Raw genomic sequence first — 25,374 nt, 5'->3', positions numbered from 1 at the left:
GTAAATTTTTAATAATAAAAATAAAAATATTAAAAAAATAATTTTTTTAAAAATAACTTACATTTTTTAAAAGTATTTTTATTTTAGAAAATATTTTTAACGTAATAAATAAAATTTTTTTATTTTATTATATTTAAACATAATTATTAAATTAAATTTTTAAAATCTGGTAACATATTGTTTTCTATTTTGGTGACTAAACTATTACCATGAATCAATCATCAAATATTTCAAACCCAAATTTACTCAACCATAAGTTATTACTTAATACTGATGTCCCATCCTTTTACTTCTTCTATCAATTTTGAAACGAAGCATCTTAGAAAATTTAACAGAGTGATATATAAACATACCAACTCAGAATCAGCCTTTTTGGTGAACCATTCACCTACATTAATTAGTCCTAAACTTCATTGTCGAAAAGATGTGTACACCAAATGTAAACCCTAATTCATGATTTGCCTACTTGACAGTCATCCCTTGACATTTTATTGATGGCAAAAGCAGAAGTCAGGTTGTTCCAATCGTCCTCTGGCTCTAAAATTTCACCAGTTTGTTTATGTGAATCGCCTCCCAGCACATCAATTGCAGGCACATTTGATTCCACATCCTTAATCCAACTTGTCAGATTGTTATGAACATCAAGGGAGATAATATTCTTGCTGCTAAGTAGCCTTATCAAATCCTCTGCCTCCTCCATATCTCCATTAAATTTCAAGTACTGAAAAATGGCAGCTAAGGATTCCGGTAGTGGCTTCCACTTACACCCCACTTCATAGATAGAAACTGCCTCTTTCATACATCGAACAGACATCGGAAAATTTCTTTGTGGAATATATCCAAGCAAGAGCCGTGACCAAGTCCATAAATTTGGCTTTCCTCCCTTCATGATTGTCCTATTAACAATGGCTTCAGCTTCCTCCATATTGCCCTTTCTGCTGTAAGCTGCTATCATCATGTTCGGAATAAAGAAATTTCTGAAATACCGGTTTCTAGATTCCCACTCCTCAAAGATACTCTTAGCAAGTTCAATGTCATCCAACTTGAGAAATGAACTTATTACAGTTGAATAATAGTCTCTTTTGAGTAACTTCCCATCCATCTTATAAATCTTCCACAACCTCATCACTTCTTCTTTCTTTCCTATTGTTGCATATTGAGTCACAAGGTAAGGAAAGGCCTCTTTCCATATTGTAGAACTCAGACGCTCCTCTGATTTCTTTAAAGCGTTAAAAGCTTTATCATGAAGCCCGAGTTTGCCATAACAATTGGCTGCCACAGCATAAACACTCCACCAATCTGCATGTTGGGAATACGATGGATCATCTTCTAATTGTGCAAGAAGTTTGTCGATTCCCTCGATATCAGATTTGGCCGCATATGTATTAATCAAGGTGGAAAATGTAAATCTATCGAATTTAATACCCTCTTCTTTCATTTCAAGCAACAAATTTTCCACTTTGTCATAGTTTTGTGTTTGATAGTAGAGGTTAAGCAAAGAATTTCTTGCCAAAGTAGACCTTGCGAAACCCAAATGTTTCATCTGCAGCATGATCCTTTCAGCTTTATCCACATCCCTAACTTGAGCATAGCAATTAAGAAGAGAGCTGTAACATTCTGCAGCTCTTAAGTATTTCGGAATGCTATCAAAATAGGATTCAGCTTCTTCTATTCCGTTAGCCTTTGCAATCAAGTCCAGTCTTAAACTAAAATCTGCAGATCCAGATTCAGAGTATCCTTTCTCAGACATCCAAAATGATACCTGCAAACACGGTTCATTTTCACAAATATCCCAAAACTCAACCCAGAAAAACATAGTATCTCACTATCATCAACATTTGAATCGCATTTTGCAGCTAGATCATGATTCAACCTAAAGTTCGAATAAATAATATTTTTATTAATTAATTAACGACTAATTAGTTATTAATGATGATGACGATACCTCGAGGGCGTTTTTATATCTTTTGCGTGACCTAAGTTGCTTGATAACGACTAGCAGTTTATCGTAGGTTAGAGTTCGGCCATCCTGAACCCACTGCTCGAGAATCGTAACAACCGGATGAGTTGGATCTCTCACATGGAAGATCCGACGGTACAAAACCTGCGGGATATGAACGAAGGCGCTTTGATTCCTCTTCGCCGGTGAGAGGTTGGAGGTGGAAGAAGCAGAGGTTGTGTAGGTCACGGAAGAACGAGGAAGAAGACGTAAAGCGGATTTCAGACGGGTGAGTACTACCATTTCTTATTCGGAATTCAGAGATGCAAGTTTTGCTCATCAGCAATGGAGATTCAGAGTGAGCGTCTGGAAGAGTAGTGGAATATTGTGAGTTTGTGAATACTGCGAAGTGAGCTGTGAGCAACGGCATTTGGTCTCAGTGGCAAAGTTGTAATTCGATGTAACTTCACAAGGAAAAGGGGAATGATTTTGCAAAATAAATCTAAAATAAAAACACTCTCTTAGTAGTTAGTTTTCGTTAGATTCCCGTCTGAAGTCTGAACATTATTTTATTAGGAACCACTGTAACGTCTTCTTTTAAAAATATTTTATAATAATTAAAATTTAACATATATAATTGATTAAACCATATTATTTTTGTCAAAATTAGGTCAGAATTTTTAATATATATAAAATAAAGTATTTTAGTCATTTTCTTTAATAAAGGTATTGTAGTCATTTTTTATAAAAAAATAATATTAATTTAGACCATTTAAAATTTGATTCACTATTTTTTCAATTAAATTAATTTGTCTAGTCTAATTTTGATAAAATAATATGGTTTAATTGATTATATGTGTTAAATTTTAATTATTAAAAAATATCTTAAAAAAATATTTTAAACGTCTTTATCTAAGTGACTCCCTATTTTATTACTTCCACGCAATTAGTAGCTAAGTACATTTTCTAAATGCATAAATCTATTCAAAAAAATTAATTTCATAAGTCAAAGATTTAAAAAGTTTATTCAACCACATTGCAATATATAACATCCCTTTCAATAAAATACTTTGTTTCGGTTATGGTATTTTTATTAAAACAAATATTAAATAATCTTTTTAAATATTAACTATTTAATTATTGAACCTTTATATTGATATCGTATTCAGTTATAGGAAAATATCAAAAAAATTATTTTTTTATTCTCTAAAATTGTATATTAAAATTTTACAAATAATAATAATTACATAAATACTATTAATAATAAATTTTATATAAATAAATTCAAAATAAAATTCAAATTTAACATACCACACCTACTCTTCTGTATAAAATAAAATCTTAAGCATCAAGAGAGAGGTGACTCTAAGAAAGCAACTTAAATTAGAAATAAAGTCTACTAAATACTAATCAGCTGCAGCTTTATATTGCGTCTTCAAGTCTGTGTTCTTGAAAGGATGAAAAATTTTAGAGTGAAAACTAAACCAAAGTTCTCAACAATATTTATTCTCATTAATTCCATAAAATTCTTTAAAATTATGTTAGCAGAATTGGTCATCAGCTTCAAGTTATATCCCTTAAAAAAATTTTTGATTAAAAACAAGCTTCGATCTAAAAGTAAATGGATACACAAATAAATTAGACAGTACTGAACACAAACAAACAAACGGAACATAAACAGACAAAGCAAGAAATAGAATAAAAGCACAAAAAATATAACAGAGAATGATGTACAAACAAAATGATGCATGTATAGTCCTAGTATAGGTCATGAACTTATGTGTCGATTGTCTACCCGCATTCCGACATTATCCAGTCACGAATTCACGTTATTCCGAATACAATTTTTCAACCCATGCAAATCAAATAGTTACTCTTCTATGACAGTCTCTGCTTTAAAGTGGCAGAAAAATAAATGAACAAAAAATAGATTATCCTACTGTGATAATATCTACTCTATTATGGCAGATATAGAACTTTTTGCTCTACTAAGACAGAAATCAAACAATTATTACTCTGCTCTAGGCACATAACTTCATCATTCGTTTCACATTCTCATTCATTATCTCTTTTACAATTGTAATTACGCAAGTAGGACAAAACTCAGGTCCTTGCCAAACAACCATAGCATTACTCATTATGAGAGTTACATACCAACAATTTTCAATCTCAACTATCCTTTTTCAAAAGGATCATTTAAGTTATTATAATAGCTCTTACTCTAATATTCTCAAGATATCTAGTATTAATACTAAAATTCATTTCAATTTCTTTCCAATCTTAAAAGTCACTTAAACCATATAAAAACTAATATTTTTCAAGCTTGAATTCATTATTTGTAAACTGAACCAATTTAGTTATTTTTTTTTATCTTTCAACAAACATTAAAACCAAATCAAGCATATAACACTAAGATTCATTTTTAACTTCACGAACTCATTGCTGTCACCAAAATATCCTCAACACTCTATCTTCTTTTCTATTATTAATATATCAAGTGAATTCAGAATTTGCAAACTTTATGTCCGTTTCAAATTAAGCTTTCTAACAAATCAATAATAATAATTTTTTGATTACTCTAACTTCGGAAATAGAGAAAAAACCGTGACTGCTCTGCAGTATTATAACCCAGAAAATAGCAGTAGTGTTCAACTTTTAAAAATTCTATCTAAAATTCAAATTAAATACAATGACCTTCAAATGTATTATGGTTCAAAACTTCAAATAGACTCATTTAGTTTTTTTTTTCAATTATTTTCAGGTCAATACCATTTTTATTGAAGAAATTATGTGACTTGGAAGTTTAGTATTTTTCTGCAAAGTTTTGTTTAAAATTCAATGAACATATCCTCTTCCAAATTCTATAACTCACTCATTAAAATATGGACAGTCCTGAAATTTAACTCACACATGCTAAACTTACTTAGTTTTCACCACCAATTAGTTACACTTCAATATCCATCCAAAATTAAAAGTTATAGGCTCTCAAAGTTACTGATTTAAGAAAACAGAATCTGTCTTTTACTGCATAATGTATCATATTTCAAAAATTCATATATTTAAAACCACAACTCCAATAATATTAAAATTTTATGACATTAAAATAATAATACCAAAGTTTCATTTAAAATTGGTCCCATATCAAAATTCAAATTATAACATTTCCAGCCGAGCTAATAAGTTACTGCTATTTTAAAAATTCTGCAAAAAAAATCATATTTAACAACTACAATTCAAAAATTTACCATAAATCATATATTTAACAAAAAGACCTTAAACTTTCTAGTCCAACTTTAAACATTTTCAAGTTTAACTCAGAATTGGTTTCATGCAATTTTGATTATCACAGAATTAGTTATAGCCTTTCAAAGTTACTAATTTCATTTAAAAGTAATGCAAAAAATCAGATTTCAAAGCCTAACTTTAAAAATTCACAACTAATTGTTCAGTTAATACGAACCCCTCAAAATGGAATCTTAACAACTATACTTATTGTAGTTTACTTAACTTTTAATCTCATATCATTTTGATTACTATTGAGTTACTGGTTTGCTTTCAAAATTGTCATTTTATTTCAGGAATTAGATTTTCAACTAGCAGCTTAACATTTCAAGATCCAGTCTTTCAACAACTCTCAAAATCAGTTTCAATCAGTCACTAATCAATACCACTATCGTTACAATATATGGAATAACCAGCTCACCGGCAACCAATCCAATATAATCCATCAAAGATCAGAATTTTAGTCAATTTATCGCAACCGTCAATAACTCAATCACAATTCACAACCACATCTAATTTCAATCGTAATTCAAAGTAATCACAACAATTAATTATTTTCAAACACATTTCAAGCCATTTACATCAATTAATTAACTCTTATCCATTATTAACTATTTGCAATTATCCGATTAACTTTGTAGGCATTCTAAAATTAAAACTGTTAAACTTTAAAAATAAATCCCCTATCTCGATGTCGCAATTAAAAGAAACCGTAAACGAAATTATGGCGAGACAACTGGCAGGACCACTACTAGTCATGCAACAGTTTCAGTCAAGATAGCAGCGGTATTACATCTCAACACAACTGGGACAGTAGCAGCGTTAGCTCTCATAGCAGTGACCGTGGTTGTAGCGAAACGAGAAATTCAAATATAATACTGTAAAATTACTTTCGGAACACATAAAATTTTATTTATCAATATATCAATGAGCTCAAATAATTATTTTTAATTTAAATTATAAAATGAACATACTAGTCACATTTTTATAAAATACATTTTAAACCCAAATATTAATTATATATTAAATCATATAACTTTTCATTATTTTTGCATAACATTAATTTCTATTTTTATAAGATAACTAATTATAATAAAAATTGTACATAAATATTAATTAACTTAAACTTAAAGTATTTATAAAAATCAATTTAATCATTTCCAATAAATAAATCTCTAAGAGCTCAAGTTAATAAAATAAACCATAATTTATTTATAATAGAAATTACTTACATTAAATTATATAATGCTTCCATTACTAAATTTTAATTTCAAATTATAAAATAACCAATTATAAAAATTTACACAAGAATATTAATTAACTTGACTTTAAATATTCATAAAACTAATTTAATTACTCTTAATAAATTAATTTATAAAATAAAAAGTTCAAATTAATAATAAGTCATAATTTATTTATAATAGAAATTATTTAAATTAAATTGTACAATTTTTTTTATTTTTTAATTATTAAAATTATGCAAAATATTCAATTATAAGAACCTGGATTGATTTAAAATGAAATTATTTTGTAATCTATTCAATTATTTCTAATAGAATAATAATTATAAAGTTTAAACTTAATAAGATAATCCTAAATCACACATCTTAAAAATTTATTTAATAACATTACAACTAATACTCACTAGAGCAACTTACTAATAATATATATATTTCAATACTTAACAAAAGCTAATCTGACAATTAACTTATTTCATATTATCAAAATCTAATCTATTCTAATAATGTACAACAATACTAAATTTATAAAAGTACCCTAATTATAACTATATGCTTATTTATTTAAAAGAGAAAAACAACACTAACCTAAAAGTCGATTACTCCCACGATATACCATGTCACATTCAAGTGATTGATGTCATTATCTCGTGCATTTGCGAGCGCCATAATGTTCGAGTATCTCAAGAATATCAAGAAAAACGTCTGAAAGAGTGAGAAATGAAGCAAAAAAAGAATGAAAAGGATGTTTCAGATGCTGTACACGACTTGCTTATATAAACACGTAAGTCTTATCTCGTTTACAGTGTAAATGAGATAAACCATGTGTCACAACACGTGTATAAATGTGATACGTGCAAGATGGTACATGACTTCACAACTTTAATTCGTTTACAATATAAACGGATAAGTAAAAAGATACAAATTGGTAAATAAGTTACAAATAGTAAATAAAATTAAATTATTTATTAAAAAAAATTCCTGCAAAAATGAGGTGTGTTTTAGTTTAATATTATCATATTTTTGTGTAATACATTAGTATGAGAGATAGTTAGTGTAAGTAAAAATCATGAGTATCAATTTGAAGTAGGACAAAAAGGCAAAATAAAATTATTGTTGACGAATTCTAAAAGATAAAATTCTCTCTAAAAAAAGCTTGACTAACGTTTTCTACAGAAAAGAATCTTTGAAAAGTAATTTTGTTATTAACGATTTTTTACTAAAGAAATTTTAAAATATTTAAAAAATACACTTATGGCTAACGATTTCAAAAGAAGTTTATCTATATATAAGGTGCTACGTTCTTCTCTTTACATGGCACTCCTCTTTCGTCTAATTTTATAATTATTCTTCTTTGCCACAAGCAATTTTTTTATTTATATTTTTTTCTTATGCGCTTAGTGAAAGCTAGTTTTGTCGTCAATTTAAGAGTCAATTATAATGGTCAAATTTTATTAGATACAATTAAAGGTGTAATATTTATGTGTTACAATTCTTATTTTTTGTTGTTTCTCTTATGGTATTATTCGATGAGTTTTAAGAGTATTATTTTTTAAAGTATAGGTTCTCATAAACTAAAGAGAATGACAAATATTCTATACAGGTATTCTATATTAATATTTGATGAGTTAATTTAATTTCAAATAATGTGCATCAATGATAATGCAAGTTTACAAAGAAATGCTCTCAATATTGTTAAATTCAATCACAAGTGTTTGTCGTTATGCTGTATGTAGAGTTTAAACAGTTGTCTTATACTGTGGACGAACCTGATCCAACCCGGATATCAATTAAAAAGATTATAAAGTGAAAGTAAAGAAGAATTTGAAGGCAACTATAAAGTCGTTGATTCGAAGAGGTAAATGAATGGAGAGGTATGAACCGTACAATGACACACTACATGGACGACTTTAATAGAAATTGTTAGTCACGATTCTCCTAAGCCTCCATGTCGTTGATCATCGTTGGACATATCGTGGCCATTGATTAAAGCAATATTCTCCTTTCTCTCAATCGAAGTCGTTCTTTTTCAATAAATCTCTCTCAATCCTCTCAAATATTCAGCCTTATAGGAATTGTTAGTAACAACTTTTTTAAGTGGGTTCAAACTACAGAAATCATTGGTCGAGTTTTTTAATTCAGGTAAATTTTAGTATGATAGCAGCATATTACACTATTATATTATAGAAGTATTACACCATTCCAACTTTTATATTAAAATTAATTTAAAAATTTGGCGATGTAACAAGACTAATTATATGCTGTTTGAAAGATTTTAAATTGTTAAAAGAAATTTGGTGTGTTTAGTAAATTTTTAATAGTAAAAATAAAAATATAAAAAAATATTTTTTTTCAAAATATAACTTACATTTTTTTAAAAGTTTATTTTTTATTTAAAAAAATATTTTTAACCTAATAAATAAAATAATTATTTTATTTCATTATATTTAAACATAATTGTTAAAATAAAAAAAATATGTTTACATAAAAAATTACTTAAAAATATTCCCTTTTTTTTGGTAAACTATTAACTAGTGTATCCTATTTCGGTGACTAAACTATTACCATGAATCAACCATCAAATATTTCAAACCCGAACTTCCTCAACCACAAGTTATTACTTAATCCTGATTTCCCATCCTTTTATTTTTCTATCAATTTTGAAATGAAGCATCTTAGAAAATTTAAGAGAGTGATATATAAGACATACCAACTCAGAATCAGTCTTTTTGGTGAACCATTCACCTACACTAATTGGTCCTAAACTTCATTGTTGAAAAGATGTGTACACCAAATGTAAACCCTAATTCATGGTTTGCCTAATTGATAGTCATCCCTTAACATTCTATTGATGGCTAAGGCAGAAGTCAGGGTTGTTCCTATCTTCCTCTGGCTCTGAAATTTCACCTGTTTGTTTATGTGAATAGCCTCCCAGCACATCAATTGCAGGCACATTTGATTCCACATCCTTAATCCAACTCATCAGCTTGTTATGAACATCAAGGGAGATAACATTCTTGCTACTGAGTAACCTTATCAAATCCTCTGCCTCCTCCATATCTCCATTAAATTTCAAGTACTGAAAAATGGCAGCTAAGGATTCCGGTAATGGCCTCCACTTACGCCCCACTTCACAGATAGAAACTGCCTCTTTCATACATCGAACAGCCATCGGAAAATTTCTATGTGAAATATATCCAAGCAAGAGCCCTGACCAAGTCCATTCATTTGGCTTTCCTCCCTTCGAGATTGTCCTATTAACAATGGCTTCAGCTTCCTCCATTTTGCCCTTTCTGCTGTAAGCTGCTATCATCTTGTTCGGCATAAAGAAATTTCTGAAATACTGGTTTCTAGATTCCCACTCCTCAAAGATAATCTTAGCAAGTTCAATGTCATCCAACTTAAGAAATGAACTTATTACAGCTGAATAGTCTGTTTTGAGTAGCTTCCCATCCATCTTGTAAATATTCCACAACCTCATCACCTCTTCTTTCTTCCCTAATGTTGCATATTGAGTTATAAGATGAGGAAAGGCCTTTTTCCATATTGTGTAATCCACGCACTCCTCTGATTTCTTTAAAGCGTTAAAAGCTTTATCATGAAACCCGAGTTTGCGATAACAATTGGCAGCCACAGCATAAACACCCCAATCTACACTTCCGGAATACGATGGATCATCTTCTAACTGTGCAAGAAGTTTGTCTATTCCCTCTATATTAGATTTGGCTGCATATGTATTAATCAAGGTGGAAAATGTAAATCTATCGAATTTAATACCGTCTTCTTTCATTTCAAGCAACAAATTTTCCACTTTGTCATAGTTTTGTGTTTGATAGTAGAGGTTAAGCAAAGCATTTCTTGCCAAAGTAGACCCTGCGAAACCCAAATGTCTCATCTGCAGCATGATCCTTTTAGCTTTATCCACATCTCTAACTTGAGCATAGCAATTAAGAAGAGTGCTGTAACAATCTGTAGTTCTTAAGTAGTTCGGAATGCTATCAAAATAGGATTCAGCTTCTTCTATTCCCTTAACCTTTGCAATCAAGTCCAGTTTTAAACTAAAATCTGAAGATCTAGGTTCAGAGTATCCTTTCTCAGACATCCAAAATGATACCTGCAAACACGGTTCATTTTCACAAAGATCCCAAAAATCAACCCATAAAAACATAGTACCTTTAACATTTGAATCGCATTGTGCAGCTAGATCATGATTCAACCTAAAGTTCGAATAAATAATATTTTTATGAATTAAATAACGACTAATTAGTAATTAATGATGATGATGATGATAATACCTCGAGGGCGTTTTTATATCTTTTGCGTGACCTAAGTTGCTTGATAACGAATACCAGTTCATTGTAGCTAAGAGTTCGGCCATCCTGAACCCACTGCTCGAGAATCGTAACAACCGGGAGAGTTGGATCGGTCACAATGAAGATCCGACGGTACAAATCCTGCGGGACATAAACGTTGGCGCTTTGATTCCTCTTCGCCGGTGAGAGGTTGGAGGTAGAAGCGGCAGAGGTTGCGTAGGTCGCGGAAGAACGAGGAAGAAGACGTAAAGCGGATCTCAGACGGGTGAGTAGTACCATTTCTTATTCGGAATTCAGAGAGAGAGAGTAACGAAGAAGAGTTGCAAGATGCAAGTTTTGTTCTTCAGCAATGGATTTGCGGAGTGAGCGCTTGGAAGAGTAGTAGAATATTGTAAGTTTGTGAATACTGCGAAGTGAGCTGTGAGCAACAGCATTTGGTCTCAGTGGCAAAGTTGTAATTCGATGTAACTTCACAAGGAAGTGGCGAATGATTTTGGAAAAATAAATCTAAAAACATTCTTAGTATTAATTAGATTACCGATTGAACATTATTACTTCCACACAACTAGTAGTTAAGTACATCCAACTACGTAGTAACCAAAAAATGATTAATATTCCTTGTAATATTTGATAATTCATACATAGCATTTAACGTTCCATTTTAGGGTAAAATTTCAGATCTTTAATTCAGTACCACATCCCGTAAATAGATTGTTTTATGTAAACCAATAAATAAAAACAGAATTATTTATCCCATTTGTTAATATCTCTAATTCTGGATTCAGCCAATTATGTGATGATTATGGGTCACTTTTAAATTGTGGCAAACCAACCATTTGTGGACGAAAACAACTTCACAGAATCGTTGAAATCAACATAGTGATTGTAAACCTAATCGCTAAAAAACTCACGGTTTTGGATGACAAATTTACGTCCAAGCAACAAAATCTTTCATAACATATGAACCAGCCAAGCGAACAGCTCAGTATACTATAAGCCAGCAAAAGTACCACAACATCTTTAACTTAGATATGGTGAAATAAAATACATAATAACAAAATCTCTGGTCACCAAGACTGCTTCCCCTAGCTGTTTAACGATTTGCCTTAGCAACTCTCTCGATTTCATCCTTTTTCTTGATAGCATAGCTGAAATGGAGCAAATAATTCTCAGCAAACCCACAGCAATATAAATTGGAGAAAATGTTCAAAGCCATGTATACCTGTTGGATGAACCTTTTGCTGCGTTAATGAGCTCATCTGCCAAACATTCAGCAATTGTCTTGATATTTCTAAAAGCAGCTTCCCGAGCGCCTGTTGTTAGAAGATAGATGGCCTGATTAACACGACGAAGCGGTGAAATGTCCACAGCCTGTCGCCTCACAACTCCAGCAGAACCAATTCGAGTTGCATCCTCACGGGGACCACTATTGAAATATATGCAATTAGATAAATCGGAAATTTGGTGTATGACAGAAAATCAGTACTAACATTTTCTACCTACAGCCACTTACAAGAGTAAAATGCATATTGCAAAATACTGAATTATGTAGATAACATCACAAGACAACAAACTCTAATTTAGATTAAAAAGAAGAATGATCAGATAGAGCTAATACATAGATGCCATCATCCAGGCAATCAAACCAATAGGGAAACAACTAATCATCACTTCATTCTCAAGCTTTTTATAGTAAACCACTTCGTAAAAATAAATTAAGACACGTTGAGACCAAGATAACCAAATCAATATATTACATAAATATAAAAACTAGATGGCTAAGCAAGGAAGTCATATTTCCTTTTCATTACATTTTAATGCACAGATAGTGGCTATTATATATTTATATGGTGCACATATATTTCTATTCTTTACAACGCAAATGTGACTTTATTCAGTACCTAATCAAGTAATTACTAATTGCTTTATAAGATTGGATACATTTGATTGACAATTCCCAATAAGAAACAATAACGCATGGTGTAGACAAGGAGAATAGTCAGATAGAGCTAATACAAAATGCCATCATTCAGGCAATCAAACCAATAGGGAAAAACACATTCATCATTCTATTCTCCAAAGTCCAACATAATACAAAGACAACATGAAGTTTATCAATATCAAAATTGACGTTTATGTATATTATCATTTTTAACTATGCATCCATTTAAACCCACAAACATGTAAACAATAATAGAAAAACCTATTCCATGCACCAGCACCTACATACCTGTTGATAACGGCATCAACGATAACCTGAATTGGATTCTGGTCAGTGAGCAAATGAATAATTTCCATAGCATGCTTGATAATCCTCACAGCCATTAGTTTCTTTCCGTTGTTCCTCCCGTGCATCATGAGAGAGTTGGTAAGCCTCTCAACAATTGGGCACTGGGCTTTCCTGAACCTCTTGACTGAGTACCTACCAGCAGTGTGAGGAACATAGGTTGCATGCTTGGATGGGACCACTCCAATATAATCAGCCAGAGAAATATCAGTAACCTAACAACAGAAAACAACGAAGAATTTCAATATAACCAATAACACATTCACATTCGAGATTGACTTCGAATATAAAAATGTATTGTCAACATTCTAATTGATAAACCAAGTTAAAGCATGGATCAATAGCCACTTTAACTACCAATTGAGCTACAAACTAGTGATCTAACAGTTTCGGTCCACGGTTTAGTTAATTTAACTCACAATTAGCTTTCTCTTAATAGATAAAATGAAATGCATTATATTAAAACTTTTTTTATTTCATTAATAGTTGAAACAGAGTGCTCCATAAAAGTATCTACGCTGAACTTAAAACTCGTTGTTATTTTAGCTCACGAAACATCAATTCGCAGAGTGAGAAAAACAATTGGTGTTTTTCATTCTTAATTAAAGGAAGAAGGGGAGAGAAGAAGTACCTGAACGTCATCGAAGCTCCAACGGTTGAAGAGCTTGACATCGATCTGAGTAGGATCTGGAACAACGCTAACCTCTTGGACTACGTCAGCCATTCCTGCAAACGAAAATTGAACACAGAAAAGATAGTTAGCTAAGTGTAAAGATTGAAAGAGAAAAGAGATGCAGATCGAAGAAAGAAGAAAACGGAGACGAACTTGTTGAAGCAGAAAGGGTGTTGTGCCGCTTAGGGTTCTATGCTGTGAGAGTATAAGGGATTAGTCGAACACACTTCGGAAAGCGAAAACCCTACTTGGGGCCGGTTTTGGAATTTCGTTATTTATACCTTGATCAGAAAGGAACCCTAATTTCTTTTCTGTTTTTTGTGGTTTTTTTTTTGTGGACTTTAGAAAGCACCCTGATTTTTGGGAACAGTCAAAGGAGCCCTAAGCTAAGAGGTTTTGCTTGGAAAGGAACCGTAATTAGAATTGTAGACCATGTTGACTGGCCCAGTATTCTTTAATTATTGTAAGGTTGGTTAAATAAAATAAACTCAGACCATGACCAAAACAAAAGAGGAAAGGAAGCATAACCAAAAAGAGAAGGAAACAAGTACAAAAAAAAATCATCATCTTATGGACTTATGGTCAATCAGCTCAACCAGCTTGTAGGAAACCATTTTTTTTTCAATTGATTTTTATTTTAAAAAAAAGAGTGTAAAAATTTTTAGCTTGAAAAAATAAAAATGAGTCTTATGGCTATAGATTATCATAGAAATTAACATTGTAGGCATAGAAATTAAGAAGTAAAATTTTACATATGTATGAATACAATAAAATACTTTTATGTAAGTAGGGTTAGAAATTAACTTACTGTGTTTACTACATAAGAATTAGGGGTGGCAAACGGGCCTAAACTCGCCAGGTCGGCCCGTGTAACCCGCCAAAAAAGAGGGGCCGGGCTGAAAAATTAGGACCGCCAAATAGTAAAGGCCCGCCTAACCCACACCGCTTAAACCGCGGCTTTGGCGGCGCGGGACGGACTTCCCCGCCAGGCTTAGTGTTCTTTTCGTAAGACAGTATTTTTACAATTTTTTTGCCAAAACCTAACTTCACCCAACCTAACTTACAAGAGTATGAAGATAAAAATTGAGTGGTTTGAATTATGTTTATGTTACTTTGGAGACAATATTTATAATTATGTTTATTTTGCTTTGGAGAGAATATTTATACTTATGTTTTGGATGAAAACTTGGTTTATAATTATATTTATTAGATATTTATAATTACAAAGATTTTAATGTTTATGAATATAAAAAATATAATTTTTTATGCTTTTAGAAATTATAAGGGCGGGCTTCCCCGCTTGCCACCCCTAATAAGAATCCAGTTCATTAATATATTAAAAAAATGTATACTTAATTTATGGAAATTAAAGTAAAATATTAAAATGATAATAAATCATTTATTTTAGAAAAGGATTAATTTTTTCAGAGAACGATTAAGGGTTTCAAACAGAGACCAAATATACTCACCCAAAACAAAAAAAAAACACAGACCAATATATCTGAGTTTATCATTAGAAAAAGCCTTACTTGTTTTCTGCTGGTATTGTAGTGCAAATTGCAAAATTGAAAATAAAGAGCATGATTGCAATTGCACACAAGAATCATACTGAAAGAAACAATACTCCAAAGACCAGACTTTATTTCTTACGGTTCATGTCCAACTCAATTTTACATAATGAATAGATAGATTGCATTCAACTACATAACTCAGTCAACAAAAATTTTATATTACATCATTGTTCAATTGGAAACTTCAATGCCTTGAAAATAGGCTTCTTAAATTGTTTCTTTGGAAGGAAGGAAGCAAGCAAGCAATCACAGTGATGATGAGAGTATTATTCTCCATGAGAGTGTCCATTATTTGCAATGCAATGTCCCTATACAAACAAGAAGGGAAGAAACGCCAAAGAGCAAGAATCATAATGAACTAATAATGAATTTTCACATGACAGTATTATAAATATGAACCTACCATAGTATTTATAAGCTACTTTGCTCCATTTTCATAATAATCAGCATATAAGTTTGGAATATAACTCTGCTGAAGTAATAACATTGTCAAAACTCATAAACATCTTGCTTTGTCTAAACATGTGGAATGAATCATGTTGAAGAACCAGGTAGTTTGTGATTATACTTGTTTCGATCTCTTTGTCCTGAAAACAAACAAAATATAACAAAAGAAGGACATCAATTCATATAAACTCAGTTTAGCTGTCCAAAGTTGAAGAAGAAACAACTGTCTTCAATAGCAAGAGAATGAAAATTTATGCATAGAAGTAAATATATATAGATAAAAAGCAACAACTTTAGACAGATTCAAATGATTACCTCCTGAAGATTTTGGACCACTCTGCATCTTTGAATGATTCAACATTCTTCATGCAGCAAGAAAATCAAAATCACAGCTCTTACTTATTGTAAGTATCCGCAGGGAGTGATGTTGGCCTTCAATTTGGAATTGTAATTTTCTGCAATTCGATATCATCAAGTCAGTTGCATGTTCGCAATGGCCTCAGCCACAAACTCCACTTGATGCTTTCCTTTAATTGATAGTTGACGCAGTAAAGGAGGTAGCTCCCCAATTCTCACTTCATTACCACCAACTATGTGTAAAGTCATAGTAGGAACGCTTGGAAGACAGGAACTCAGATTACTGCATTTGATAATCTTAAGTGATTGCAAAGATGGTAGATGATTAGGCAAGTCTCCTCTCAACATGGGACAGTTCCTTATGATAAGCTCCCTAAGGCGAGGAAATGCATTGAACTTGCAGAGTTAGTGTGGTGATGTTGTGGTAGGAAGAATGTCCCAACCAATCTGGAAATCTTGTACCAATTTCTAGTTCTTTTAAACTACTGTGAGGTTGTAACTCGTCTAGTATATCTCTTTTAATTTGGGAATCAGCTATATTTTTATCTTTATCTGATGACCACTTCAACTTTAAAGAGTTAATGCCATTCTTATCGAACATCCTTGATTTGTGTAGATTTGCAAGTGCTCCCAATTCTGTAATCTTGTTCTCTTCACGCTTCCCAACAAACAAGTCTTTGTCAAATTCATGGTCCTTGGAATACAAAGAAGTGAACTAACAATAAACAAAATACTCTTTCAAACATGAAGGAAGATAGTAATAACTAATTCTTAATGCAGGTACAATATTTATCCTGTCATCAAAGAATTCCCATATCTCACTCTTCAATATATGATTCCAATCTTTGACATTAGAATTTCCACGCAATAAACCTCCAAGAGATTGAGTTGCCAAAGACAATCCGTTACACTTCTTTACAATCTTTCTACCGACCTTTTCCAAAGTTGAAGTCTGAACAGAGTCCGTGAAAAGACTTGCATGTTTTGAAAACACTAACCAACAATCTTCATCAGACAATAAATTTAGTTCATGAGGTGAAACAGTTTGCACCACTGAAGCCACCTTTTTACTTCTAGTAGTTATGAGAATTTTACTTCCCTTAACCTCAAGTTGAAAAGGTTTTAGAAGCATGTTCAAATCGTAATAATCCTCGTTCCATACATCATCCAAGACGATAAAGAATCTTTGCCCCAACAACTTTTCCTGTAAACCTTGTAGGAGTAAATTCAAAATTTTCAAGTTACAAAGACTCTTTGTAATTGCATCAAGTATATTCTTGGTGACCTTCATGACATCAAACCCTTCTGACACACAAACCCAACCTCTAAAATCAAAATCCTCCTTCACTCTATCATCATGGTAAACCAATTGGGCCAAAGCAGTCTTTCTTATTCCACGCATGCCCACAATAGGAATCACAGATATATCATCATCACCAGTGTCATCATCATCCAACAAAATGTTCACTATGGCCGCCTTGTCATCTTCCCTGCCATATACATTAGATCTATCAACTAGAGATGTTGTAACCCTCCATGACATGTTCTCCTTAGGAATTTCTCTGAGACCAAGAGTGTCTTTTTGCTTCACAATAGACTCTATCCTATCAATGATTTCCTCCATCCTATTTGCTATCTCCCTATTTTGCAAACTGAGACAACGAGAGAAGAAGGTACCTGGATCCTTCTGAGTGGCAGCTTTAGTGAAGACTTCATCCAACAAGTCATCAGCAAGATACATAGCATCTTTGAGACTATGGAGCCAGTCCTTGACAGCTCTCTCCTTGATCTGCTTCTGCTCAGCATCAAAAACAACATTCAGAATGGAAGACAGAACTGCTCCACCCAAAAGTGCAGCAGCCATGTTTCTCAAGATCAAGTGATAAGATAAGAGGAAACTAAGAAAGGGAAAAGGAAGTATTTTGCAGTAAACTAGGTTATTCTCAAAAAGGAGTATGGAAATATGGATGTAGCTTTGGGCAGGTACTTGTTTGACAAATGATGCCACTGATGATTTTTTAATATTAGAGCTCGGCTTCACCTACCCCCAAGAGGCAATGTTCTAGATCGAAAAACATATGATATTCTAATATTTTTTCTAAGATATTTTTCAGTACTCTGTCCAAGGAAAAACGAGTGGTGGAAATTTGAACAAGTTGACCCCACCAGTAAGCGCTTATTATTTTTTGTGTGGGAGAGAGTTGAGTGCATCTCACAATGACGGGAGAAGAGATGAGTTTTTCATTGTTATGGTGTGAACAAATCCGTCCTTCCGATTTGTTTCATTTTTTAAATCAACAACCACAAATCGGATGGTTCGAGTTGTGTTTTTGAAAATAAAAAAATTTTTACTGTTGAAATCGGACTGTCCGATTTCTATTTCAAAAAATAAAAAAAATTAAAAATACAAAACGAACCATACGATTTGTAGTTTTTTTATCAAATAAATCGGACCCTCCAATTTGTACTTTACTTTTTTTTCAAATAAATCGGACCGTCCGATTTGAATAAAACACCATATAAAAAAACACCTAATCTTCCCATAAAAATATATTACACATATATTTATACAATATAAAAAAAATTAGCCACCAGCAAGTGTACCCATTGATTTATCTCTTACCTTTTTTAAGCAGTAAAATGCAAGTTTAATATTGCTTGAGACGGTGAATAGTTTGTTTTAATTTACATTTTTTATACTAGTAATTTGGCAGTAAAATTTATATGTATTTTTTAATCAGTAGAAAAAATTTGTTTAATTGCTAGATGCTTGCACTAGAGATTGATTAGTTGATATAGATAGTAATTATTTGTAATCCATGTAATTAGGTACTAGTTATTTTGTTAATTACTCTCCTCTATATAAGCCAAATTATTAACTTGAAGTGTGTACTTCTCATCATGAGTCAAATTCTTGCCCTTCAGTCTCTCAGCTCCTTCTACACTAAATCTTCATCAAGTGAAGTATAACAAAATAGCAAGTATGCCGCAAGTAACTAGAAATTGAGACACTATATAGAAATGGGTTCTCTCAATTTTTTTTTATTTGAGCGTATAAAGTATAATTTTTAATTTTTTAATATTTTCTCTTGATTCTATTTATAAAATGTATGGTGATAAATTACACTTTATCTTCTCAAATGAAAACAAATTAAAAAGATCCAATCTCGTATAATATATGGTTCTTCATTCTTATGAACCATAAACATTGCCTTATTTTGATAGTGTTTAGTCATGTGTCTCAAGATCAACAAGCTAGCAATTGTAAATAAAACATCATTCCTTCTTGCACTTGAGAAAGAAACCTATGGAAGTAGTTGTAGTTTTAACTCGGGATTTTTCTCAAGTACAAAGAAGTAAAATAATCGTAAGTCTAAGCATGAAACTATTTCGTGCTAAAATTAGTTTTAACTTTCAACATTCCAACATTCGATAAAAGGGTAAAATTTCTTCGCTTCGGACCAAAAAAACAGAAAAAAATTTGCTCTAACGTATAAACGGATAAACCCAATAGTCTAAGATATTTTCCTTTTTGTCTCAGGTACCTAATGCCCATCCATGGTTCTAGCCTGGTTTCCATATAAAATTAACCTCAGTTATTATTTGGGTTTCAATTAGTTTAGGTTTGAGTAAAACAATGATATCAGAAAATCTTTTCCCTTAAAAAAATACCCCGATTTTCAAATCCCACCTAAAGTGCTCAACAAATTGCAGCTTAGTAATGCCTTGTGATCAAAGGATTTTGTTTATATCAAGATAAGCACAGCTCAATATTAGAGAAGGGAAAGCACTATATCAAAATCAAATCACAATAAAAATTCCTAAATTCGGCATCCTCAATATCAAAATTCAAGTTTCATAATAAGAGCACGGTATAGATCTAGGACAACAAAAGTAGCACTAACCTATGCCATTTGCTAACTAACTACCATTAAAATTGAAACCAGAGGAACTAAAATCCAAAATGTTTTTAGGTGGCATTTGGTAAGGGGTACTGAGACTAAGATTGTGTACTGAAACTTAGTATTGTATTTGGTATTTTGGTAGCCAAAGACTAGAACTAAAATTTAGTTTTCGTCTCCAAAATTTCAGTCAAGCGCAACCTTCTTGCTTCTCTCTGAGACTCGAGTAGGGTGAGAATGTCACCTTCTCTCATTGGTCCCTTCACATTCCTCATGATGTGGCGGTTCTGATCATCCAGAAACTTGACTCTAACCTGGGTCACTTGCCCTCTTGACCCAGTGCGACCTATAACCTTGACAATGTTAGCATGCTTTATGCCAGTATCCATCCTGCTCAAACAAAATCAACATTAAAACTTAAGGTTAGGGAGGGAGGACAAGGTTGTGGATATTGCAGCAGTAATGACTACAAAATTTGCACACACATATGACTTATTCAACTGTTTTAAATGCCGGCTATCTAGAAAAAGCCACATCCTTATTGACTATGGTAGGCAAGGATTTGATGAAATGCAAATCACACACCGAAACATGCAAGGTTCTTAATTTTTCAATTGAAATCTAATCCAACAACTACGAAAACAGCATTAAAAAAATTGAACAGGAAACATATTAAAGTTGCTGAAACACAACAGTAATAGCAACCCAGATCATTCAAACTTTGATAGTTCAAAAGCTAAGATAAATTAACAGCCATTGTAATTCAAAACCTTTATTCCTGCAAATATGCCATAGAATATGACCCAATGCAAGACATCTTCTGAAGAAGATTATACATAAACTTCACTATCTCCACATTCCAAATGAATACTACGAAACACACCTTAACTACTTTAAGTGAAAGATCAGGATTTTACGAAACAAGTCATAAATCATTATGGAGATCTAGAAAAGCATGTCAATGCAAGGAAAAAATCGTATTTATAAGCTACTTTGTTCCATTTTCATGGTAATCTGCATATAAGGTTTGGAATATACCTTGCTGCAGTAATAATATTGTCAAAACTTGTAAGCATCTTGCTTTGTCTAAACATGTGGAACAAATCATGTCGAAGAGCCGGGTAGTTTATACAAATAAGGTAACTCCTCAGGAGATGGTAGCTGAAGTTTTTGACAATATTGAAGTAGAGATATCTTTGTAAACATCAATACCTGCCTAGCAGCAAAAGTTGAAGAAGAAACGACTCTCTTCAATTGCAAGAGAATGAAACTTTATGCATAGAAATAAATAAATAAATATTAATAAAAAGCAGCAACTTTAGACAGATTCAAATGATTACCTCTTTAAGATTCTGGACCACTCTTCATATTCAAATAATTGAATATTCTTCATGCGGCTGTATGCTGTCCTGTGCTAGAGTTGAGAATGAGGAGAGAAGTCATTCAGGAGAAGGTATGAAGTGTTAGCTGTGTAAGGAATGTATAAGACATTAATAAGAATGAAGAACAAGAATACTGTAAAGCAGATAAAGAATGAAAACTACTGACTCACTTTATATGCAGTGTGTAAATATTTGTGCAAAATCTTGTGTTACCATCTACCAAATCCATCTTCCATTAACTTGAATGCCGCGGATGTGGGAAATTTTAGGCCAAACCTGTAGGTCCTTCATCTCACACCTCTTACCAAGCAAATGGCTTTCTTTGATGATGAGTCGAATTAGAGAGGCAGGTAGCTTTTCTCCCTCAATATTCTCCAGCTTGGGACATTCAATAATGGTTAAACTTCGGAGGGAGTTGAGGTGGACTAGTCCCTTGCATTCCAACGTCTCCACACTTTTAATGCGATTCAGTATCAGAGACTCAAGGCATGCAGGCAACCAACCTTCCTTTGGGAGAGACTTCACACTCACTCTTTCGCATTCACCTTCAATGGTAAGATGAGTAAGCCCATGAAATTGCAAACTCATCAATGCTGCACTGCTCACTAGCTTCTCGAAGTAGCCGATGCGAAGAGATCTCAAGCTACAGTGTGGATCCCTTATAGCAGACAAATCGATTTCTGGACAGCCCATTATTGTGAGATTCTCTAGCTGAGGTGCTGCTGTCCACAGCGTGGAAATGGATTTCAATCTGGCACAGTTGTATATATATAATGAACGGAGACATGAAAGAGAGCATGACACCACAACAGACTCCATCTTTTCACAGTCCGTGATGTCAGCACACACTAGATTAGGAAAGGAATCCAACAACGAGAAGGATGTAACCGAATCACAGCTGTTAGTTATTTCAAGTATATGCAGCGAGTCGTGTTGGCCTTCAATTTGGAATTCTAAGTTTCTACAACTTGATATCCTCAACTTTTTCACTGATGCAGGAATACTACTCAATGGAAACAATATATGGGAGGAACAATCTGAGATAGATAAAGATGTGAGGCAACTCAGTTGGGTGTTTGTTATGGCCGGCATGACGGCCTCCACTAGATTCTTTCCTTTGATTAATAGTTCATGCAATAAAGAAGGTAGCTCTAAAATTCTCACATTATTGCTATGAAGCAGACACAATTTGGTAATAGCAGGAGCTCTTGGAAGGCAAGAACTCAGCTGCTCGCAATTCCGAATATCAAGATATTTCAAAGATGGTAGATGATTGGGCAAATCTCCTGTCAACATGGGACACCCCCATATGGTAAGCTTCCTAAGTCTGGGAAATGCATTGAACTCCAATGAACGCCACTCCTTCCAGCAAGGCATTGATTCGAACCAGAGAGTTTCAAGCATTGGAAATGGTGTCTCCACACAAGAATCATGGTTTTGGTAAAATTCAGCACCAACAATCCCAAGCCTTTCAAAGCCTTTAATTTTTAGGTGCTTCAAAGAAGGCAACTCTCCAAGTGAAGGAAGCATACAACAATTTCTGAAACCACCTGAAAGGAAACCGCCCATAAGTACCTTGGTGATGTTGTGGTAGGAAGAATGCCCCAACCAATCTGGAAGTGTTGTACCCCTGTAACCCCTGATTTGTAGTTCTTTCAAATTACTGTGAGGTCGTAACTTGTCAAGTATATCTCTTTCAATTTGGGAATCTACTGTGTTCTCATCTTTATCTATTGACCACAACAAGCTCAAAGAGTTAATGCCATCCTTATCACACATTCTTGCCTCCGAAGCTTCATTGCTGTTGACCACATTCTCCAATTTGGTAATGGAAATTGATTGGTGTAGATTTGCAAGTGCTCCCAGTTCTTTGATCTTGTTCTCTTCATGCTTCCCAACAATGTAGTTGCTTAAAAACTGCAAACCTTTCAATTTGCTCATGCCTTTCGGCATCTCATGCAAACTAGTCCCTGTAATATCAAGGTGACGCAAATTGACAAGATTATGCATGCCAGCTGGAAGAATTTTCAGATTTGCACATCCATTCAGCTTCAAAGTCTGTAAATTGTACAGGTTACCGAATGACTCGGGCAATGTCACAATGTAGGTCTTCGATAGATCCAAGTAACGCAAATGAATCAACTCACCTATTGAATCAGGAAGTGAGTCAAGAGGGAAGCATTTAAACGACAAAACTCTCAAGTACTTCAATTGTGAGAGTAAAATGCATGGTGCGTTTTCCATGTTGAATGGAATCCCCCAATCCAAATTAACTTCAAGAAATGTCCTTGTATGTTTTACTTTGTCACAAACTCCCAGAAGTTTTGACATTGGGTAATTGCCTTTAGCATTATGTGACAAATGACGAGTTTTAATATCAACTTCAACAGTATTCTCAACCTCCTCAGCTCTAAAATAGAACTCTCCACCAAAGATCATTGCCAAATCATGCACCAGATCATGCATCACAAATATCTTTTCCCGAGTACTATGAGGCTGGAAAAATGATCTCGCAACTAATTCATCAAAATATTCATCGCCAACTTCTTCCATACTTTTTTTTCCTACTGGTTGTAAAAAATTTTCTGCCATCCATAACAAAATCAATTCATCTTTGTCGAATTCATGGTCTTTGGGATACAAGGAACAATAAACAAAGCACTCTTTCAAGCATGAAGGAAGATAATAGTAGCTAATTCTTAATGCCGGTACAACTTTTATCCTGTCATCAGAGAATTCCCATATCTCACTCTTCAATATATGATTCCAGTACTTGACATCAGAATTCCCACGCAATAAGCTTCCAAGGGCTTGAGCTGCCAATGGCAATCCATTACACTTCTTTACAATATTTCTGCCAACCTTTCCCAAAGTTGTATTCTGCATAGAGTCAGTGGAAAGACGTGCATGCTTTGAAAACACTAACCAACAATCTTCATGAGACAATAAACTTAGTTCATGAGGTGGAACAGTTTGCACTACAGAAGCGACCTTTTTACTTCTAGTAGTTATGAGAATTTTACTTCCCTTAACTCCATTCTGAAAAGGTTTTAGAAGGCTATTCCAAGCGTCATAATCTTCATTCCATGCATCATCCAAGACAACAAAGAATTTTCGTCTGGCCAGCTTTTCCTTTAAATCATGTTGAAGTAAATTCAAATCTGTCAACTTACAAGATCGTGAAGTTATTGTTTCAATTATAGTCTTGGTGATCTTGATAACATCAAACTCTTCGGACACACAAACCCAAGCTTGAAAATCAAAATTCTTCTTCACTTCGTCATCATGGTACACCAATTGGGCCAAAGTAGTCTTTCCTATTCCTCCCATGCCCACAATGGGAATCACAGGTATATCACCATCAGTAGTATCATCGTCGTCCAGCAACAATTTCACTATGACCTCCTTGTCTTTTTCCCTGCCATATATATTGGATCTTTCAACTAGAGATGTTGTAATCCTCCATGACATGTTCTCCTTAGGAATCTCTCTAAGACCAAGAGTGTCTTTTTGTTTCACAATAGATTCTATCTTATCAATAATTTCCTCCATGCAGTTTGCTATCTCCCTATCTTGCAAATTGAGATAACGAGAGAAGAAGGTACCTGGATCCTTTTGAGTGGCAGCTTTGGTGAAGACTTCATCCAGCAAGTCATCAGCAACATACATAGCATCTTTGAGAGTATCGAGCCAGTCCTTGACAGCTCTCTCCTTGATCTGCTTCTGCTCAGCATCAATGAGAAAGGCTTGAACAGCATAAAGAGTAGTCTTCAACCTTCCAAGCAGCTTCTGGGTAAGCTTCTTCCCTTTGATCCAGTTAGCAACTTCTGGTGAGGACATCCTGTCAAAAACAACATTAAGAATAGAAGACAGAACAGCTCCACCCACAAGTTCGGCAGCCATGTTTCTCAAGGTCAATTGATAAGAATATAAGAAATCGAGCAAATGAAAGGAAATGGAGGTATCTAGTGAAGTATATTGTC

At 33.2% G+C, this 25,374-nt stretch overlaps 4 protein-coding genes and 2 non-coding genes across 16 annotated transcripts; all 6 read right to left on the bottom strand.

The window, feature by feature from the left end:
- Positions 1-319: 319 nt before the first annotated feature.
- Positions 320-11,267, bottom strand: LOC107476004 (pentatricopeptide repeat-containing protein At2g20710, mitochondrial-like). Of its 5 annotated transcripts, none has more exons than XM_016095715.3 (3): positions 10,822-11,267; positions 1,946-2,012; positions 320-1,762 (listed from the first exon to the last, which is right to left on the bottom strand). In XM_016095715.3, the coding sequence occupies exons 1-3, from the start codon at positions 11,049-11,051 to the stop codon at positions 452-454; spliced, it is 1,608 nt and encodes a 535-aa protein (XP_015951201.2). In that variant the 5' UTR covers positions 11,052-11,267; the 3' UTR covers positions 320-451. The 5 variants fall into 5 exon arrangements, with proteins under 5 accessions (XP_015951201.2, XP_015951202.2, XP_052113333.1 ...); XM_016095716.3 differs by lacking the exon at positions 1,946-2,012 and adding an exon at positions 10,301-10,573 and having other exon boundaries at positions 320-1,489; positions 10,755-11,266; XM_052257373.1 differs by lacking the exon at positions 1,946-2,012 and adding an exon at positions 10,332-10,573 and having other exon boundaries at positions 320-1,520; positions 10,755-11,266.
- A 432-nt stretch (positions 11,268-11,699) lies between these two features.
- On the bottom strand, positions 11,700-14,020 carry LOC107476001 (40S ribosomal protein S5). Its single transcript, XM_016095714.3, has 5 exons — positions 13,886-14,020; positions 13,691-13,785; positions 13,003-13,274; positions 11,995-12,198; positions 11,700-11,920 (listed from the first exon to the last, which is right to left on the bottom strand). The coding sequence occupies exons 2-5, from the start codon at positions 13,781-13,783 to the stop codon at positions 11,866-11,868; spliced, it is 624 nt and encodes a 207-aa protein (XP_015951200.1). The 5' UTR covers positions 13,784-13,785; positions 13,886-14,020; the 3' UTR covers positions 11,700-11,865.
- LOC127745381 (small nucleolar RNA Z102/R77) lies at positions 12,368-12,450 on the bottom strand. The gene has a single exon (XR_008006578.1). It is a non-coding gene; the product is annotated as a small nucleolar RNA Z102/R77 (small nucleolar RNA).
- LOC127745382 (small nucleolar RNA Z102/R77) lies at positions 12,766-12,847 on the bottom strand. Its single transcript, XR_008006579.1, has one exon. It is a non-coding gene; the product is annotated as a small nucleolar RNA Z102/R77 (small nucleolar RNA).
- A 1,341-nt stretch (positions 14,021-15,361) lies between the features above and the next one.
- On the bottom strand, positions 15,362-18,167 carry LOC107475999 (putative disease resistance RPP13-like protein 1). 2 transcript variants are annotated; one of them, XM_052255940.1, is made up of 3 exons: positions 16,066-18,167; positions 15,707-15,890; positions 15,362-15,611 (listed from the first exon to the last, which is right to left on the bottom strand). In XM_052255940.1, exon 1 carries the CDS (start codon positions 17,969-17,971, stop codon positions 16,823-16,825), a length of 1,149 nt encoding a protein of 382 aa, XP_052111900.1. In that variant the 5' UTR covers positions 17,972-18,167; the 3' UTR covers positions 15,362-15,611; positions 15,707-15,890; positions 16,066-16,822. The 2 variants fall into 2 exon arrangements, with proteins under 2 accessions (XP_052111900.1, XP_020991767.1); XM_021136108.2 differs by having other exon boundaries at positions 15,362-15,890.
- Positions 18,168-19,925: 1,758 nt separating this feature from the next.
- Positions 19,926-25,086, bottom strand: LOC110272490 (40S ribosomal protein S28-like). 6 transcript variants are annotated; one of them, XM_052256888.1, is made up of 5 exons: positions 24,997-25,086; positions 21,562-24,809; positions 21,350-21,476; positions 21,048-21,225; positions 20,279-20,399 (listed from the first exon to the last, which is right to left on the bottom strand). In XM_052256888.1, exon 2 carries the CDS (start codon positions 24,719-24,721, stop codon positions 21,608-21,610), a length of 3,114 nt encoding a protein of 1,037 aa, XP_052112848.1. In that variant the 5' UTR covers positions 24,722-24,809; positions 24,997-25,086; the 3' UTR covers positions 20,279-20,399; positions 21,048-21,225; positions 21,350-21,476; positions 21,562-21,607. The 6 variants fall into 6 exon arrangements, with proteins under 6 accessions (XP_015951199.1, XP_052112848.1, XP_052112849.1 ...); XM_052256889.1 differs by having other exon boundaries at positions 21,048-21,221; XM_052256890.1 differs by having other exon boundaries at positions 21,048-21,221; positions 21,350-21,423.
- Between the last annotated feature and the right edge of the window lie 288 nt (positions 25,087-25,374).

The sequence above is a fragment of the Arachis duranensis genome, chromosome 2 (genome assembly GCF_000817695.3).
Source record: "Arachis duranensis cultivar V14167 chromosome 2, aradu.V14167.gnm2.J7QH, whole genome shotgun sequence".
NCBI lineage: Eukaryota > Viridiplantae > Streptophyta > Magnoliopsida > Fabales > Fabaceae > Arachis > Arachis duranensis.
This window is presented reverse-complemented; position numbering and strand designations above follow the sequence as displayed.